General features: G+C 47.8%; 1 protein-coding gene across 1 annotated transcript; it reads right to left on the bottom strand.

The window, feature by feature from the left end:
* Positions 1–1,887: 1,887 nt before the first annotated feature.
* Positions 1,888–18,550, bottom strand: LOC102772049 (1,25-dihydroxyvitamin D(3) 24-hydroxylase, mitochondrial; the record flags this gene model as incomplete). Its single annotated transcript, XM_006773646.2, has 11 exons — positions 1,888–3,294; positions 4,971–5,091; positions 5,181–5,378; positions 5,841–5,919; positions 6,872–7,038; positions 10,033–10,178; positions 11,538–11,649; positions 12,470–12,561; positions 14,714–14,810; positions 16,641–16,734; positions 18,339–18,550. Coding segments are annotated over 10 exons (1,308 nt in total), but the record flags the coding sequence as incomplete, so codon positions are not given.
* Positions 18,551–18,699: the final 149 nt, after the last annotated feature.

Genomic DNA, 18,699 nt, shown 5'->3' with positions numbered 1-18,699 from the left:
GGAAGGGTCAAAACTGGCACCAGAGTTTAGCCAAGTCTATGCCTACAATGAACCATCACAATTGTTGTGTGGGGCAAGTGAGCTAAGGTATTTGAAGGTACGTCTGACTCATGGAAGAACTCAGGGGAAAAAGTTACATATATCAGATATGTTTCATTATGCATTGTATTTTGTATTTACTTACATTTAATATCTAGATTAAATGTCATAATTTTGTAATACTGTATATTAATGTTCTATATCCAACATATTTCATCTACAGCCTTCAGTCCCTGGAGGGCATCTGCATGTTCTCCTCGGCCTTCTGGGGAAGCGTGTCCTGCTCTCGCTGGTGCTGGGTCAGGCACTGGGAAGCCCTTGAGGAATGGTAGGCAGTGGGAGGAACAGCCGTGCAAAGGGCTGCTGCAGACGTTACCAAGAAGGGCAACGAGGTGGAGAAAGACATTTGCTTACAGCCTATTGTGAGCTCCAAGCCAGGTATCATGGGGACAGTGGCAAACAAGCCCCTGTCCTCATCACACCTACATTCCTGTGTGTGTGTGTGTGTGTGTGTGTGTGTGTGTGTGATGTATGTGTAGGTGGTATCAGTCACATAATCACACACATCACGTCAACACGCCATCATGGGGAGTTAGGAAGGAGAGGGAGGTGCTGTGGGAGGCGGGGCACGGACCCTGGAGCCACCACCCTCTCCGTTTCCTCAGGTGTGAAATGGGGGAATTCTAATCCCAGCTGTATGGTGGGTGTGAGGACTCGTGCATTCGTGTGTATCAGGTGCTCACAAGGACATCGGGTGCAGGGCAGTCAATACTAGTAAATGCCAGTTATTATGATCATGAATACACCGTTGGTCAGCGTCCACTCTAGGCCACGTGCTCAGGGAAGCGAGGGGTAGCTGACACTGCCGTTGCATCCCCCTGGCCTCCAATGCTTCGCTCCTGTTGGCTGGCACCTGGTGAGCCTCCTCACAGACCTGCTGTGGCTGCTTTGCATGGACAGGTGAGAGTTAGAGCACCTGGGAGTTCACATCCCCGCGGTGCAGCCCGGGTGCCTGGCCACCAGGAGAGCAAACAGGACAGGGCTGTCGCTGTCAGCTACACTCTGAGCTCCCAGGATCAGGCTGAGGCTGCTCCCCACCCCCCATCTCGCCCCCTGCCCTGCGCTAAATGGCACCCTCCTTTGGCTCCTTTCCTGTCCCTCACAGGTGTCCCGGGAATCACTTCTCTAATGAACCCTGGTCCCAGATCAGCTTGTGGAGATCTTGGTCATCAAGGAAGCTTCCTGCAGGAAGCTTGAGGGGACTCTGAGGGTGCAGAGAGGGAGAAGGAAAGAGGCAGAGGAAGATGCCAGGAGGAAGGACAGCAGGTGCCAACACTCAAGGGCAGGTAGCCTTTAAGAGATAGAAGGAGCTGGCAGGAGCCGGTGTGGCTGGAGTCTGAGGTTCACAGGGTGAGGGATCTGGTGGCCATGGGTCAGGGGCCTCCTTCACAGGACACCCAAGTCCAGCTGGAGGAACTGGCTTTCGTAAGGCAATGGGAAGCCACAGAAGCAGAAATGAGACACGATGAGGTTTGGGTCTTGAAAAGACCAACATGGCAGGGGGACGCAGAACAGACTGGAGGGAGGCAAGATGGAGATCAGCTGGGAGTTTCTGCTCAGGTCCAGGTGGTGGGGAAAGGAGCAATGGACTGGAAAAGTATTTAATCGGCATAAAAGGGAAAATTATTTTGCCATTCAAATGATCATTTTGCTATTGAAGTCTGGATTTTCGTAAAGGTAGGTTTTGTGATACACAGCTCGTGAAATGGCCACGAGAATTTTTCTAGTAAGACAACATTAGAATATTAAAATTTCCTTGTAACAAGTGCAACGAAGAGGAAACATCTGTCAAACTTTAAAACCTTTATTCTTACTTTCAGAGAATTCTAAAAAGATACACAGATGAAATCTGACAACATATGGATTTAAAAATCTAAAAATAATTTCACAACAGGAAGAAAGCTTATACTTACTTCAGCAATATGTATATATTTATTCAAATACTAGTATAAAGATATAAATGTATACTTCTGACATATTCTAAAAATATAATGAAAAATCTTTATAAAATATACAGAAATATATAGTACACCTTTGGGAAAAGTGGTAGTAAAATATGTGTAAATAAACCATATGTAAACAAGTTTTAAGAAAAATTTTATAGGTATTGCAGAAATCTCTATGCATTTTCCATTTATGAAACCATACTGTCCCAAGGAGTTCAAGTCACAGAAGATGGGTTACACAGGGTGGACAAAAGTAGGTTTACAGTTGTGAGTATGCAAAAGAGTTTATTCTTGTATTATTATTTGAGCAACTGTAAACCTACTTTTGCACTGTCGCATATAGTTAATCTATAATGTATGTACACTTTGCTATTGTCCTATTCTATAGATGGGGAAATTAAGGCATAGGAAGTCACTAAATGTTTTTAAACTGTGGCTGAACAATAATATTGCCCCAAATCACAGATCATAAATGAAATACCATACATTTTAAAAAATGACATAAGCAAATTGCTATTAAAATACACCCATACACATACAATTCAAAACTGTTGCTCCAGCTCCTTAATGCCATAGAAAAGATACATGCACTAAATAAAGAACTTCAGGATCCTTTAACCTAATGATGCCACAGAAGGTCTTCTTAGAGAGGAGATTCTGACTTCTTTAAAGCACTTCTTAAAATACAGGTGTCCTCTCACTTCCCAGTGATGCTCCTACTTCGAAGTGCAGTGCCCCGGGGACCTAATAACTTCAGCCAACATTTGGCTTTGCTGATGTTAGTAAGCAAATGTTTTTCCAAATAGCACATTAAGCAGAGTTACAATAAACGGACCGTCGATACTACCCTGAGCCCCAGACAATGGAGCTATGGCAGGTGTCTCATTGTGATTCTGTAAACTTATTCGGGAGCAGGAAAGATTCAAGCGGAGAGCTGGGTGGGGCAGGGACAGACACATTTGACTTGTACCCGACTAACTGACATGGGAAATGCAGGAGGAAGCAAGATCCTGGGCAATTTAAGTCAAGATGGAGCTGACGTTGGTCAAGTGTAGGCCAGCACTGTGCCCTGTGGAGTGCCCGTATTATAGCACGCACTCCGCTCCCCTGGGTCAGCTATCTTCACAGCTTCACGGGCAGTGCAGCTCCTGAAGCAGCTGAACAGAAGAAAGAAATCAACACAGCGTCTAAGGGTCCCATGTGCCTGTGAAGTCCGCTGCTCAGTCTTGTGGGAGCCACAGCACCATTCCTGCAGGAGAATAAAGATTGTTGCTCCAGGTCTTGGTAAAAATAAATAAATAAATCTGGAAAATAAAGTATATTCTAATGGTATATCAAAGAAGTGTAATTAAATGAGGAATTATCTGCCAAAAAATTTAATTTAATTTAATTTCAAATTAAACCAGAAATTGTCTTGGGCTCTTGCCAAAGGTGTGGTTCATCAACAGAAACATGCATACTGTCCTTGTTGGAACCTGGGAGTTTCAAAATTCAGCTAGAATTCCTTCATTATTCTCCTTGATTCAGTGCTGTTGAGATGCTTAGCTTTGAATATATTGCATTTGGGACCAGACACCTGGGGAGGGATTCAGTGAGGCCTCATTCAGAAATTCCACCTGTAACTGCGTGTTTCCTTAAATAGCCGCCTATCAGCGAATGCCCCTTAACTCAGTTAGCAAATAGCCACTAGTTCTAGGCAAAATTTTAGGAGATTCTGTTGAAAACGCAGAACGGTTGAAATTGAGTTTGAACATTAACATGGAATTCTATCACCTTGTGTATTGGAAATGTTATATTTCCACAGAAGACGGTATTAGAGATTTCTCAGGCTAACTTTTTCCCACTTCAATAATGAACAGTGAGTGCAGGAGAAGTATTACATTGTGTTTAATATAGGCTGGTACATATATACACACACATGTCCGGGGTCTGTAAAGAAAGGCCCTGCGGCCAAATAGTGCCCACCATCTGTTTTTATAGTTTTATTGGAATGCAGTCTTGTGAGGCAGAATAATGGCCCTCATAAAAGCCTGTGCCCTAGTTCTCCGAACCTGTGAGTATATTTCTTTGCATGGCAACATATGACTTTACATGAATACATTGCTTTGCATGCCTTTGCAGATGTGATTAAGGTTATGGACGCTGAGATGGGGAGATTATACTGAATGACAGCCTGTCAGAGAGATAGGACAGAAGGAAGGGGAGAGTTTCGAGTCTGCAGAGGGACTCAGCTCACTCCTGGTAGCCGTGGAGAGGGAGGAAGAGGTCATAATCCCAGAAATGCAGGTGACTCTAGAAGCTGGGAACAGCTCTCAGCTGACAGCAAGGAAATGGGGAACCTCAGTCCTACAACCACAAGAAACCAAATTCTGCCAACAATCCCAATTAGCAAGCAGATAGATATTCCCTGAGAGCCCCCCGAAAGAACCGCAGCCCTGCCAACACCCTGATTTTTAGCCTGGTTAGAGCTGTCTCGGACCTCTGACCCAGAGAACTGTAACACAACACATTTCTGTTGTTTGATGAATTGCCTGGGGCTGCTTTCAAGCTACAAGGCAGGGCTAAATGGATGTGAGTGAGACCTTATGGCCTGAAAAACCTGATATATTTGCACGGTGGCCCTTTACAGAAAAAGCGCGTCTGCCTGTGATATTAAATGCAAAAACTGGACAGCAGCGTGCATGACTTGAACACTTAGTTGATGCCAGGCTCTGGGCTAAGTACTTATTATCCATATCAACCTTCTGGATGAATACTACTTTGGTTCCCATGTTACAAATGAGAAATTAAAAAAAAGGAGGCAGAATGGTTAAGTAACTACCTAAGGTCATCCAGGGAATTGGAGGGGAGCAGGGTTCAAGCCCGGGTCTGGCGGACTTCTGGGCTCAGCTCACCCCTGTCATGCACAGCCTCCCAGACGCTCACCTGCGGCCGCTTATCGCTGGCAGAAGGCGATGGGGAGCTCCCGGCCGGGCACCAGGATGCCTAAGTGCAGCATTTCCACGGGCTCGTGGTCCGTGGCCACGATGTCATATTTGCGGACGATCTGGAACACAGGTGCACGAAAAGGAGAGTGAGCCCTCTGCCCCGCCTTGGGGAGCAGCACAGAGCACGCGGGAGGCAGTGCAGGCTTACCCAGCAGACGGCCAGGTGGAGCTGGAGCTCAGCCAGCCGGCGGCCGATGCACATCCTCTTCCCAATGCCAAACGGGAGGTGTGCGAAGGGGTTGATCTTCTCTTTCTCTTGAAGCCATCGTTCGGGCCTAAACTGACTGGCGTCTTCAAAATTTTCCTCGTTGGACCCCAACACCTGGGTATTTAGCATCAACACTGTCTGCAAACACACCGAAATGCGTGCATTTAAAATAAGCAGAAGAAGGTGGTGGAAACGCGAAACTTAACAAAACAGCCACCTTAGAGATATAAAAGTCACCGTAAGTTTATAATAACGACGATTGCCAGCAGGCATGGGAGACTTGAAATGTGCCAGGTACTAAATCGGTAAATAACTTCAATATTCTGCATCACATTCTCACAACAGTCCCAGGTGATGGATTTTATTATTATCCCCATTTTACAGATGAGAACGGTGAGGCTCCCAGAGGTTATATGACTCACTTGGGACTATACTTGAGTCCAGGTCTGTCCCCACAGCCATTATTCCTAATCCTATATGATGCAACACATGTCAATCTACTTATTTTCAAAATGAACCTTTTCTCCGTTAGTATTTTTAGGGGAACCAGATGCATATTTCAAAGCTCTGAAAGGGACAAAATAAACAAAGTCTACTCACTCCTTTGGGTAAAGCATAGTCACCCAGAACTGTGGCCTTGTCAAGAGTCCTGGTTGTGAATGGCACACTGGGGGTGAGCCTGGAAAAGCAAAACCAAAGATGTACAGGCGGGCACAGGCCAAGCGCTGGCTCAAGTGTTGATGGGAATGCATTCTGCTTACGTGAAGAGTTGCTGCATTAAGTTTCTAAGCCCAAAGCGGAACCTGGTCACAGTTCTTCATAAAGAGGTTCTGTCTCTTGTTTTTATTCCTTATTTTATTGGGTTGGCACCCCCTCCCCCCCGGAACAAGCCTGCTTAGTAGCTGTTCGGAGTGGTTTCCCCTGCTTCAGCCTAAACTTCAAATGTTTTCCCCCTGAATCTTGGTGTTTGTTCTAGTTTCTCCTATTCACTCTTCAGAAAGTTAAAGATATTTCCTTTCAATCCTAAAATGGAATGAGTTTTGTTTCCCAGAAAGGGTGTAAAAGGAATTTTCAAAGGGCTTATTTATTTATTTATTTATTTATTTTTGTTACTCCTCACCTGAGCATTTAAACAGGGCCAGGGATCAAACCTGCAACCCAGGTTCGTGCTCTTGATCAGGAGTCGAACCCTCAGCTCCTTGGTGTGTGGGCCAATGCTCTAACCACTGAGAACACTGACCAGGGCTTCGAGGACATTTTATACCAGAGGCTCAATATTAAAGATGTCTCTATGTCTATCATATAATGATATGGTTCCCTAGTTGGCTTTCATGTCAGACCCTCCAGGCCTGCCCAGACCCTAATGAGTGCTCTCAGCACCCATGATAGGATGGTTCTTACCGACTTAAAGGGCCTGTCACTGACTTTCCAAGATGTCACAGAATTTTCCCAAATGACTCAGGAAATGAGTGAAAAAAAATGGAATATGCTCCTCAGGTTCTTTTTTTTTCCAGTTTGATAAAAGTTTAAGAATCAACTGTGGGAGCTGTACTTGGGGAGGGACCCCTTATTGTGTATTTAAGAGAACAGCGCTCTCCCGTATGCACGCTGGCTCAGGCGTGGGCGCTTACCTCATGGATTCCTTCAGACAGGCCTTTAGATATGGCATATTCCTCACATCCTCTGCCCGCGGCACCTGATTCTCCAGCAGGACGCTCTGAATTTCCTCCAGGAGCTTTCCTTGCACGTGGGGGTTGCGGGATAAATTGTAGAGAAGCCACAGCAAGCTGTTTGCTGTCTGAAAAACCAACGGACAGAAGCTTGAGTTTCTGCAAAGAAACCGCCTCACAGCCAGTCTGAGCCGGACGCAAGGCGATGCAAAAGTAAACAACAAACAGGTCAGTGATACTTCCTCGCATGCCCTCGTGTGCTGTGCCTTAAATGAATACCACGCGTGGGAAGTCAAATGGCTCTTATAAAATCTATCAATGAAGGCTAGCGTCTGTATTGAGGGAATGAAAATAGAATCCTGTGAGTAATTTGCCACATCAGGACACCTGGAACATAGTGTGGTGCACAAAAGGCTGGAGCACAAAGGAGCGCATGTAAAACCGGTGGAAGGGCAGCCAGGCGGGCGGACTGGCTCAAGGCCAATGTCAGGGTGTGACATGATTATTGTCATGCCAGGTGCTACCAATGGGGGAAGGACACTGCATGTGAATCTATAATTATCTCAAAAGAAAAAGAGTTTACTTAAAGAATTATTAATATAAACTTGATATGAAAATTGAGTTGGGAGAGAGGAACAGAGATCCCAGAGTTTTGCTATAAGAGATTTAAAATTTTTTTTTACAATGCAAACACCAAAGAAATTGTATTTCTGGGATTTAAAAGAAAAGTGGTGTGTATTTTTTGCCACACCCTAAACATTTACCACAAAAATATAAAGGTATTATCTACTCTCGGGGTTCCAACCACATGCAAAGAGCCCCTGTGGGACGGTGCCAACAGCCAGATGAGAAATTAGAGCACCAAGCCGAGTCATTCAAGGTGCTGGCCACAGTCTGACAAAGGCTCTTGCCTTCCAAGTGGCACCCTTGATTTCCTTTTGGCGGAAACAGCCAAGTGCAGCTTTTAGCTTCGTAATATTCACCGCTGCTCGTCCTAAGTATTTGTTTCATAGGCCTTTTTTTGGCCAATTTAAGCCAAGTAGGCCCTTACAAGTGGTCATCGTCTCCTCGCTCTGTAGACACAAAGACGCTCTCCCTCGGCATGTGTGCCAGGCACATGAACGAGCAAAGCGCAGGACAGTGCGGAGCCATGGCGTTTACTATTTTTGGAAGAAGATGTCCCCAAGGCAGGCTTCTTCATGTCAGGGGACTGGCAGCCTCGCCTCCGATTGTGGACGGATGGCATTAGTACCAGAGAGTAAGTTACAGACAGGAAGAGGGCGGAGCCGCCAAATTAGATAGATTTCAGATTTCCCCGATTTGCCAAAGGAGAGTTTCAGAATAGTCAGGACTAAAAAAGAAACAGATTGAGCCCTATCAGTGGGGCCCACACCACAAGTTCCAAATAGAGTTTCCAAAAGACAGATAACTGTAGCTTTCACCAAAGCCCGGAGACAGCCCTGCCTGTCGGGCAACTGCGGGGCTAAGTGGAGGGGAAGTGGCCTGCGGAACCTCCTGGGAACCGACTGTCCTGGCCTGACCTTCGTCACAGCGTCCATCTCATGGCCAGCTTCCTGCCTGCACTCTGTTTCCACTAGATCCACTCTCCACCCACCAGCCAGAGCTCACTTCACAAAACATAACTTTGATCAAGACACTCCTTGCTTAAAGCACTCGAAGAGCTTTCTCTCTCAGGTGTAATAAAATCCAAATGTCGTATGAAGGCTCCTGGTTAACATGGCCCGTCGACTTTTCCAATCTCAACTCTGAGCACATTTGCTAGTTCTCCAGCTCCATCTCTCTTTCTGCCCCAGGGCCTTTGCATGTGCTATTTCCTCTACTTGGAGTGCTCTTCGACCATGATTGACTCCTCAACATGCCAGTGTCAGCTCCAGAGAGGGAGCCCTCCCCCATCTTTCTTACATCAACCTGATGGCTCCCCCCCCCATGCCTATACCACTATCTGAAATAATCATATGTATTTGTTTGTTTACATGTTATGTCCCATGAAGAAAACTGGTTCATGGTGGCATGTCAAGAATCTGGAATAGTGCCTGGCACATAGTAGGAACTCAATAGTCCCTGAACTCTTTCATTTATTAAACAAACATTTATTGAGCACCTACTGTATGCCAAGAGGTATTCTACATCCTATGAATACAGCAGGGGACCAAACCAAGTCACCACCCTCATGGAGCTCACGTTCCAGTTGAACAAAGAAATGGGTGCAACTTTAGTTTTAATCGCTCTAAGGAGTCATGATCCCACAGGAAAGTGAGTTGAAACTGATTCCCACTTTTGATAGCCTTTTGGGTCATGAGGTGAACTCAGAACCTTTCTATCTCCTAATGTAGAAAATGCTATGTTTTTTTTTCTTCAGGTAAGAGACACGGTGGAAAGGGGAAAAGCATGACAAAGAAGTGAACTTGTATGGATTCTTCTTAGGGACTGCTTGTGCAGGAAATGTTAGGCCTTTGAGGAATATTAATCTGCATGACTCCAAGGAGAGCTCAGCAATGAGTCAAAGCTGGGTAAACCCACCTGAACACTTGTCAGCATCTGTGCTTGGAGCCTGACTATACGAGTACCTACCAGGAGCATCCACCGCCTACAGCAGGGACGGAATCTTGGTATTAAAAGGAGCTGTTTTGGTTAAACTAAAATCAATGATTCCCAAACTCACTATGTTTCCAATGTCAAACATAAAGAAATGATTGGACTGGCAGAGATTCAATATTTTTATAATAAATAACAGCCACGGTTAGGTAGCAGGCACGACCACCCAAGGCATGTCCAATTTTTGAAAATCTAAGATTTCAATTGCTGTGGTGTGGAATTACTGCTTCTGCATTCCCGAGACAGCTGGCAAGCTCATCGCAGATCTTGGACCCTGCTCTGGAGTCCCGTCGCTAGGACAGAGTCATTAGGAGAGCTTTCCTCCTAATGTGTGAGCAGAAAGCCTGTGCATTGGGTCTCCCACAGCACCTGGTGCGGGACTTTTTATTTTTGCTCAGCTGGAGCTCAGCTAATCCTTGTGAAATGAGTAACTTGAGTGACTATTTAAAACTCATCGTGATGAAAGGTGTCCCAGACTGTTTAGCAAAGAAAGCCGCCACCCTCACCGTCTCCACGGCAGCCAGCTGGAGCTCGGTGACGGCGGCGTACAGCTCCTTCTTTGAGAGCTGGTTGCGGTGGTAAATGTCGCAGAGGAAGTCCGCGCTGGGCTGCTCCGCGTGCTTCTCTAACCGGCGGTCGATGCAAGATTTGACTGTTGGAGAGAAGAGGGAGAGGAAGTCAGCTGAACATTAGGGTGAGGAAAAGAATGGGAGTGAGGGAACCTAAGATGAAATCCTTACAACACCCGCAAGGGCTTTAGGGGACACTGATTGTTAGATGAGCTCCTATTGCCTCGTTGAGTCATCCAGGATGGATGGATGCTCACATGACCTGGGCATCTTCCTACAATGCAGATTCGGAGCTGAGGGTCCAGGTGGCCTGGACATCTGCATCTCTAACAAGCTCCCAGGTCATGCTGCTGTTGTTGATCTGTGGTCACATCTTGACTAGCAAGAGCTTGGAGCAGGGAGGAGACCATTATGACACAGGTGGGATCTGGGTCCACTCTCAGAATCAGGTCCAGGTGTCTAGCTAATATGGTCATTGATACAGGCAGGCATGCTAATATAGGGTGTGGCTCCCAAATCTTGGCTACGGGGGAGGGAAGAACACCCTCCCCTAATGCTATCACTCACACACACACACACACACACACACACACACACCTGCAGTGTCCATGAATGTTGACAATAATACTAACATTTTCTAATGTTTGTAAATTACATTCTAGGCTGCCCTCCCTCACTCCAGTCCCTGACGTGAGCCACCACCAAGGAAATAATAGTGGTGATGGTGGCAATGACAATGATGACACTAGTGGTACAGGGGCTGGAGGCTGAGCTGCGGGAGCCTTTCTGATTGGCTTCCAACCCTGGCTTTGCCATCACTGGGCGTGTAATGTTGAGAATGTTACTTAACTTATTGGTGCCTCAGTTCTATTAGTACTTGGGGCTGATGGAAAGATCTAACATACGTTTATTGGTGGGAATTAAATAAGTATGTTTAAATATATATAATATATTATCTTAGGATAACCCCTAGCATCAAATATCCCCTCCACAATGTAGCAGAAATGGCTCTGATCCATTGAGGTACTGTCATAAGCCAGGCTTTTACAATCTCTATATTAGACCTAGAAACAATTACATTGAGGGGAGCGCTATTATTATTGTTGTTGCTGCTATTGTTGCTGTTGTGAGCCCGTTTTAGAGGTAAGACAGCTGATGATGAAAAGGAGACAGCACCCTGGGCCAACCTGCTACCCCAAGGACAGACCGGGAGCTCGAACCCAGGTATCTCCGACTCCAAGGCTCTCGCTTTTAACCACTTCCAGTTCCCCTGACAACACAGCGCTGCCTCCTGCCTTTTCCTTGGAATTTGTCTACAGCAGGGTGATCCCCACACTTGTGTTTGCAAAGCCCGAAAGAATCGGAGGATCTAGGGGGGCAGGCCACAAGGTCACGGCGGGCCTCCGGGCGGCAGGGGAGACAGCGCTGGGTGTGGCTCTTACCTGACTTGAAAATCGTGTCCCAGGCCAGCGTGTGGGCCTGCCACACCTTGGTGTTGAGGCTCTTGTGCAGCTCCACCGGGGTGACCATCATCCTCCCAAAGGTGCTCATCATCTACGAGGAACACACGTGCTTTTCATTCCTGTTTCTCTCCCAGACAACTTGCACTCAGGTCTAGGAGCAGCTGCACATGGCACCCTGTGCTCCCCAAAGGCCAGAATTCACAGGACACCCCCAGACCCTGTGCTCTGCTCCTGGAAGCCGAACCCCCATAACATATTCAAAATCATCTTTGGGACGATTGATTTTTCAATGGAGTTTAATAACAACTTGCTCTTGTAACCCACATGTTGGGAAAGGAGGAGCCCGGCTGGCGTGGCTCAGTGGTTGGGCATTGACCTAGGAACCAGGAGGTCATGGTTCAATTCCCAGTCAGGGCCCATGCCCGGGTTGCAGGCTCGATCCCCAGTGTGGGGAGCTCAGGAGGCAAGTCGATCCATGATTCTCTCTCATCATTCATGTTTCTCTCTCCCTCTCTCTTCCTCTCTGAAATCAATACAAATATATTATTTTTAAAAAGGAAAAAGTAACTATAACTTACACTCACTTGAATTTCTGAACTTCTGCCATTCCCAGGCCAGTTTCACAGTATCGATTATATCCACACACAACTCAAACGATTCAAAACTTTAAAATCTAAACAGTAATTTAATCAACTGACCTTTAATTGACCCACCTACTTTCACTTTGCCTAAACAATGGTCTAATGTACTTTTTTATTGTATGTGCACAGGGGCACATCCATGCGCGAAAATACATCGCACACACTGAAATGCACTATTGTAATAAGACCTGAGTGCATCCCCCTCCTGGGGAAACTGCGATGCCTGAATGATCTGTTGGGAACACGGCGCTCTCCCCTGTGGATGCTCACTGTTTTGATGGCCATGATGAAGTTCAAGGCTTCATCCCCGGCGTTCTTCTGGAGGAGCCCAAATCTCTTCTCGTAGAGCACAAGGCAGATGCCTGTTAATAAAATAATGACCACTGTTACACAATCTGGACTCTGCGACTACCTGACTGCTAAGGGCTTGATTCCATCTCTCAGAGACATGAGGTAATTTCTAAGGACACAGGAGTAGCAAAGGGTCTGAGTGTCTGATCACCCTTTTAGAAATTATCTGCGGGTCCAATGACCCAGGCTCCGCAGAACCTCCTGGTCAGAAATACCACTGTGCAAATGTAGCCATTTCCATACATGAATGAATCTCTCCTGTACGTCTTGCTTTTGTCAGAGTTTATCATTGACATCACATGCAGCAGACATCGTGAATGGCCTACCCGGTACTGGTTCTCCCTCATTTCTTCCCTAAGACACCCGATTTTATTTAGGGCGTCAGAGTACCAGTGCTCAGGCAGTGAGTCAGCATGGATCTCAGACTCTGAGAAGCCTGTTCCCTGATTCGCTTCCTGGAGCCACCGAAGCAGCCACACGACCCAGGTCTGGCCAGTGAGACCAGAAGGAAATACTCCTTGGTTTTCTAGATAAAGTGGGGGCTGTACCCTCTTTTCGTCTCCCTTTGCCTGAAAGGGAGAGGGGAAGCTGGAGGGGCAGGACCCTTTTTGCATCAAGCCAACAAGTAAGGCTGGACGAGTGAGCAGATGCCCGAGCTTGGCTCCCCCGCGGCGTCGCCGAGTGTGGCCCGGACTGCCTTCCCCTGGACTTCCCGCAAGGCTGCACAGTAATTTTTAAACCGCCGCAGTCAGATTCTCTTTGACTTGCAAACAGATGCATTTGATACTCCTTCATTTGAGTATTTACAGTGGGCAAGTTCCAAAACATACGCTTATTTTCTCCTCTATAATCATTCCCTCTCTTCACCCCTTTTTCCCTTAACACCTTCTGTGGGTTTCTTGTTTGCATGGAGCTTTCTCATGGGCTCAGATGACTGGTTCATAACTTTAAAGTGAGGCAACAGGTCAGGACAAAAGCTACCACCTCGGGGTGCCGTGTCCACTCCCCTCCCATCTGTAGCCAGAGTGACCCTGGCAGCAAATCAAATCATGCCACCCTCCTGCGAAAAGCACTTACTGTCACTCCCAGGTACTCCCAGGTTCAAAGTCAAACTCTGTCCCTGGTTTACGTGGGTTTGCACGGCTGGCTGCTGCCTTCCTCCCAGCCATCCTCTGCCTCGCCCTGCTCCTCCCTCCCTCCCTTGCAGGATATGCCCCGGTCATTCTAAATGCTTTCCTGTTCCTTCAACATAATCTCTGTTTCTCCACCTGGAACATTCCTCCTTTCCTCACTCTCACCTGGAGAACTCCTCCTCCCGCACTAGCTGAGATGGCACCTACTCCACAGAGCACCCCCAGACGGAGCCTAGCTGCATCCCTCTGGGATTCGCCCACAGCCCTGAACCTGCTTAGTCTATTGAAATTGCCTTGCCGGCACCCTACTGGGCAGTGAGCTCATCCAGGCAGGGCTCTGCTTCTCATTCTCAGAGCCATCCTTGAAGAGAGTGATCACATCCCCTTCTGTTTAAAAGTCTCCATGGCACCCCAATGGGACTCAAACTAAAGTCCTTGCCGAGACCTACAGGCCCTGGCTTGGTCTTTCTCAGATGCTCCTCTCCCTGTAATCCACTCACACCAGCATCTCGGAGTTCCTCAACGGCATGTTCATGCTTCTGTCCCCGGGCATTTGCACTGCGTGTCTCCGCTCTCTGGGACAGTCTTCCCACAGATAACTCTGCGGTTGCACTTCTCCTTCTTTAGGTCTCAGCTCAGGTGTCTCCTTACCAAAGCGGAGTTGCCCCATCGAGGCACCTATGTTCTTTCTTGGGCCCCTTTCCCTTTGGCAGAGTCTATATTGAAATGTGTTTACTTGTCAGTTGTCAGCCCTACTAGAAGCCAAGCTCCATGTGAGCAAGGACGCTGCCTGTTTTACTCAATGCTGCGTTCCTAGCCCGGTGCCTGGCACACAGCAGGTGGTCAGTAAGTGTTTGTCGAGTGACCACACAAACAGCCCAGCGTGCAAAGCAGAGCTGCAGTGCGGAAAGCATTAAGACGGCTGCTGTGGCCTTTCCCACTCAGAATAGTACACGATTCCAAAGAGTTGCCAGCTTGTTTGCAGGATCACTGGCAAGGTCAAACAGTCGAGACCATGGAGACCACTTACTTTCAAATGACCATTTGTTCAGCTCGCTGTACAAGTCTCCAATATGGCCTCTCTCGTCACAGAGCTCATCTAGTCTACCCATAAAATCAGCCAAGACCTGAAGAGAAAGAACCACAAAAACACATTTTAGTCTTTGAGGGAAAACAAAAAAATGTAGAGCAGCAAGCTAACCTCAGGTCTCGCTACCTGGTGTATTCCCTGGCCAGACATTACCCCCTCTGCAGCAGCACTAATTCTATATTTTCCTGGGGAGCTCACCTGACACCCTAGCAACCTTGTCCTGGGTTATTTGCTCAGCGTTTCCTGCGGCCACCCTGAAGCTAAGGTTTCAGCCTTTGATCTAAATTTAAAGAAAGGAAAACATTTCTTCTAATCAGAACGGGGAATAAACCACAAAGGGGAAATCAGTCAAGTGTCGCTGTTGGCACAACATCTCAAAGGCTGTGATGCTACGACTACCCTGAGGTTTGCCGTTTCCATATCTGGGCAAGCAAACCTCTCTTTACTGATTGGTACTGTGTTAGGCGTGTTGAACTTGGAGCCAGGAGATCTGCAATTCTGGACGCAGCTCCCTTGCTAAATGGCTCTGTGACCTTGGACGAGTTATGTAAGGCCATTAGATGCCAGTTTCCAAAATCAGGGCTTTGGATGACTAAAGCCTCTCATTTCCGGAGGCTTCCATAGAACCACGCGCTGTACAAAGGGATGTTTTCTTAGCTGATCCTTACAATCTTGTGAGGGAGAACGACCTGTCATTTCTCCCATTTCCCAGGTGAGAAAACAGAGGCGTAGAGAGACTCAAAGGCACCGGCCCCTGGACACAGAGCTGAAAAGCACCTGTGCTGGGCCTGGAACAAAGCCTGTGTGCCTACCCAGCCCACCGTGGAGACAAGAATGTTTAATTTGCTCACATAGTGCATTCAAATGTATTTGAATTAGTTACCATAAAATTTAGAGATTTCGCATGAACATATCGATTTTCCACTACTTGTCCATAACAATAATAAGAATAAGTAATTACAGGATCTGGCGACACCGTGTCAGCATTCCCATGGGGCAGTCATTTGCTGGAACTGGGACAGCTGTCACCTCCAGGAAGGGCACGCGCTATTCTGGTGGCTGAAATCCCTACAGGGCCTGCCCTATGCGTTTATATTAATTACATGGCCCCTGGAAGCTTCTGAACCTGCCATCTTTCACCCACACAATCTATGTGGGTCCACGCTCAGTTCAAAATGAACACCCAGAGTGAACAAGAAGAAAAAGAGATTATTATGCTTAAATCCCTTCCCTTTCAGCCCCTGTTGGCTAAATGATATGTCCAAATACCTTAGCACGGCACAGACCTGCCTTCTGTCCAGCATCATTTCAGAAAAGGCCCATGCCGAATGCTCTATTCTCTCAACACTCCATGCCATGCCCTGCCCTGGCTCCATATTTGCAGCAGGCTATTCTTTCTGCCAGAATGCCTTTCTCCACCTTCTTCGGCTGGTAGACTCCTACTCATCCTGCAAAACCCAGCTCAAATGTCACTACCAGGGATCTTCATAAGCATTCTCTCCTTCAGTCATCACAGCAAACCTATGGAGTGAGAATTGCCACTCCCATTTTATAGATTGGGAAACTGAGGCTCAGGGAAGTTTAAATGGTCAGGTTACATGGGGTGGACAACTGATGCTCAAATCCAAGACTGTGGGATACAAAAGTCTGTACTTGTAACTACCCCCTTAATGCGCCATTTTAAAGAAAGGGGAGAGAAAGGGGGAATAAAGGCTCTGGGGGAGGAAGATGGGAAGACGAATGAGGAGAACGTGAAGCCCCCGAGTCATCCAAAGTGTGTGCTTTGCCCTTTGCACTTTGCAGCTGTGACTTACAAACACCCCTCCCTCCCCAAGAGACCCTGGAAAGCTGGCCCCAGCATGCAAACCTCATTGATTTTGCTGTCCAGCTTCATAATCTCCACTGGTCTCATTAGTTTCTTCTGAAAGGCACTCCGGACCCTCTGCCAGTCTTCTCCCTCCCTGGGAGAGAAATCTGTTTAGAGCAAGTTGCAAAGACCAGAAGGAAGAGGCAGAAATCCCGCCCACCCCAACTCTGCTACTGCATGAACGTGTCATCAGATCAACACTGAGCATCAGGAAGTGCCCGGGGTTCTGTTCACACTGGAGTACTGGGGCTGGCTTATGATAGAATGAGAAAGCACCTTTCCTCCCGGCCAAGGAAAGTACCAGAAAGGTGACGTCCAGATAATTTGGGGTCAGGGCTGTGGAGGTGTCCTTACTGGGTTTGAGCTGGGAGGCCAGGCACCTCAATTCCCAGCACTGAGAGTGGGCACCTGAAGACCCCCCGCCCTGAAACCCAGGTCTGTTTGAGGAAAGATCTTGTCTTCTTTCAACTCATTGACTTGGGTTGCAAGTCACACTTACGTAACACCTCAGATTTAGAATCTTGCCATTGCCTGCACATAATGCCAGACAGCCAGAGAGCCGCAGGCTTTGGAAAAAGCCTGTTCCATCAGGCGCCCTTTCGCACTTGCCCACAGCTGGTGACACAGCCTGTGGTGCACCAAGCGTTGTGGGAGACTGATATAGGGTTAAGCCTCGGACTGACTTGCTGGCAAAGTCACAAACAAGCCCTAGGTTAGAGGGCACAGTCCTCTTAGCATAATTAGGCTTGACCTTATAACACTCCCTAGATCTTATCTGGGAATCTAATGGTCTGAGAAGTGCAGGAAGTATAACATGGTGTAAACAAGTGAAACTCACAAGAACTGTGTAACTATGGTAACCACTACCTTGTTTACCGCTCACTATAAAAGCTTGGTCAGGCCTGAGCACAGTGGAAGTCCTTCCTCTTGAGTTGGACTTGCCGCCTGGTCCCCCAATATTCCCAAATTATCTAGTGTCTTTTCTATTTCATTTGTGTGCGGCTCCTCTTCCAGACCCGAACCCTGAACCACGCAGGACGTGGAGGGAAACACGACAAAGCGTCACTATGCTTTTTAATTCCAGTGATTAGCTCCCCAAAATATAACTATTAGACATTAAATTTGGGGGCAAAGAAGTGCTAACTTGTTAGATGGTAACAAGGAAAAAGCAAAGGAATCACATCACATTATAGCATTTATCTATCGAGAACGCAACCTTGAGACCCCTGCTCACCCCACCTTTCACCTACACCTAGGTCATCACCTCCAGGCCCCTCCGGAAAAAAGGTCACGGTTAAAAGCGGAGGAAGTTAATTTCCGGCATGTGAGCTTCCCAGAGGGGGTTACAGAGAACTCAAGGGATAGCATAGTTTGTATAACACGTTTGCTTGGCACGCTGACTTCAGAACCCCATCCCGCCACGATTTGTAGAACGCTTTGTTAGCATTTGTCTGACGGAAAGCTTTGGCCCTGCCTGGTTGCCAGAGAGAACAGGTGTTCAGCGGGTGCGCAGTACAGCTGTCCCTCAACCCACTCCGGTCTGCCAGGAGGGCGCGACCACTGGGTAGCGGCTTTCGTGTCCTCTGCCTAAGACGGGTCCAACTCCCGGGAACAAGCTCTTCCCAGTTTCCAAGCGCATTAGGCGCAGTTGCCAGCCCCATGGCCCCACCCTGGCCCCCTCCCCGCCCGCAGACTCACAGGATGAGCAGCCCGTAGCCCTCCTGGCGGTAGTCGCGATAAGCCTTCCAGGGTTTGATCTCCAGCCGCTGGGGGTACGCGCTCTCCGTGCGGTACAGCGCTTCCAGCAGGCAAGGCGAGCCCAGGTGCACCGAGTCAAAGGAGCCCAGCTTCATGCGGAAAATCTTGCCGTACTTCTTGTGGAACTCCGCCTGCAGCGGGCCGGGCACAGCGCCAAGTCAGCGCGCATCCCTGACAGTCCCGAGCGCGCTACTCCCCGCTCCCGCCTTCCTCCTCCCGGGGAAGCCCGGACACCGGGGCGCACCGTGCGCTCGGGCCGCGCGCCTCGGGGAGGGTTTGGAGCGCCCGCCGGGGAAGGGAG

This window comes from Myotis davidii, unplaced genomic scaffold, assembly GCF_000327345.1.
Source record: "Myotis davidii unplaced genomic scaffold, ASM32734v1 scaffold27, whole genome shotgun sequence".
In the NCBI taxonomy this organism is placed as follows: domain Eukaryota; kingdom Metazoa; phylum Chordata; class Mammalia; order Chiroptera; family Vespertilionidae; genus Myotis; species Myotis davidii.
The sequence above is the reverse complement of the archived record's forward strand: the minus strand, read 5'-3'. Positions and strand labels throughout refer to the sequence as shown.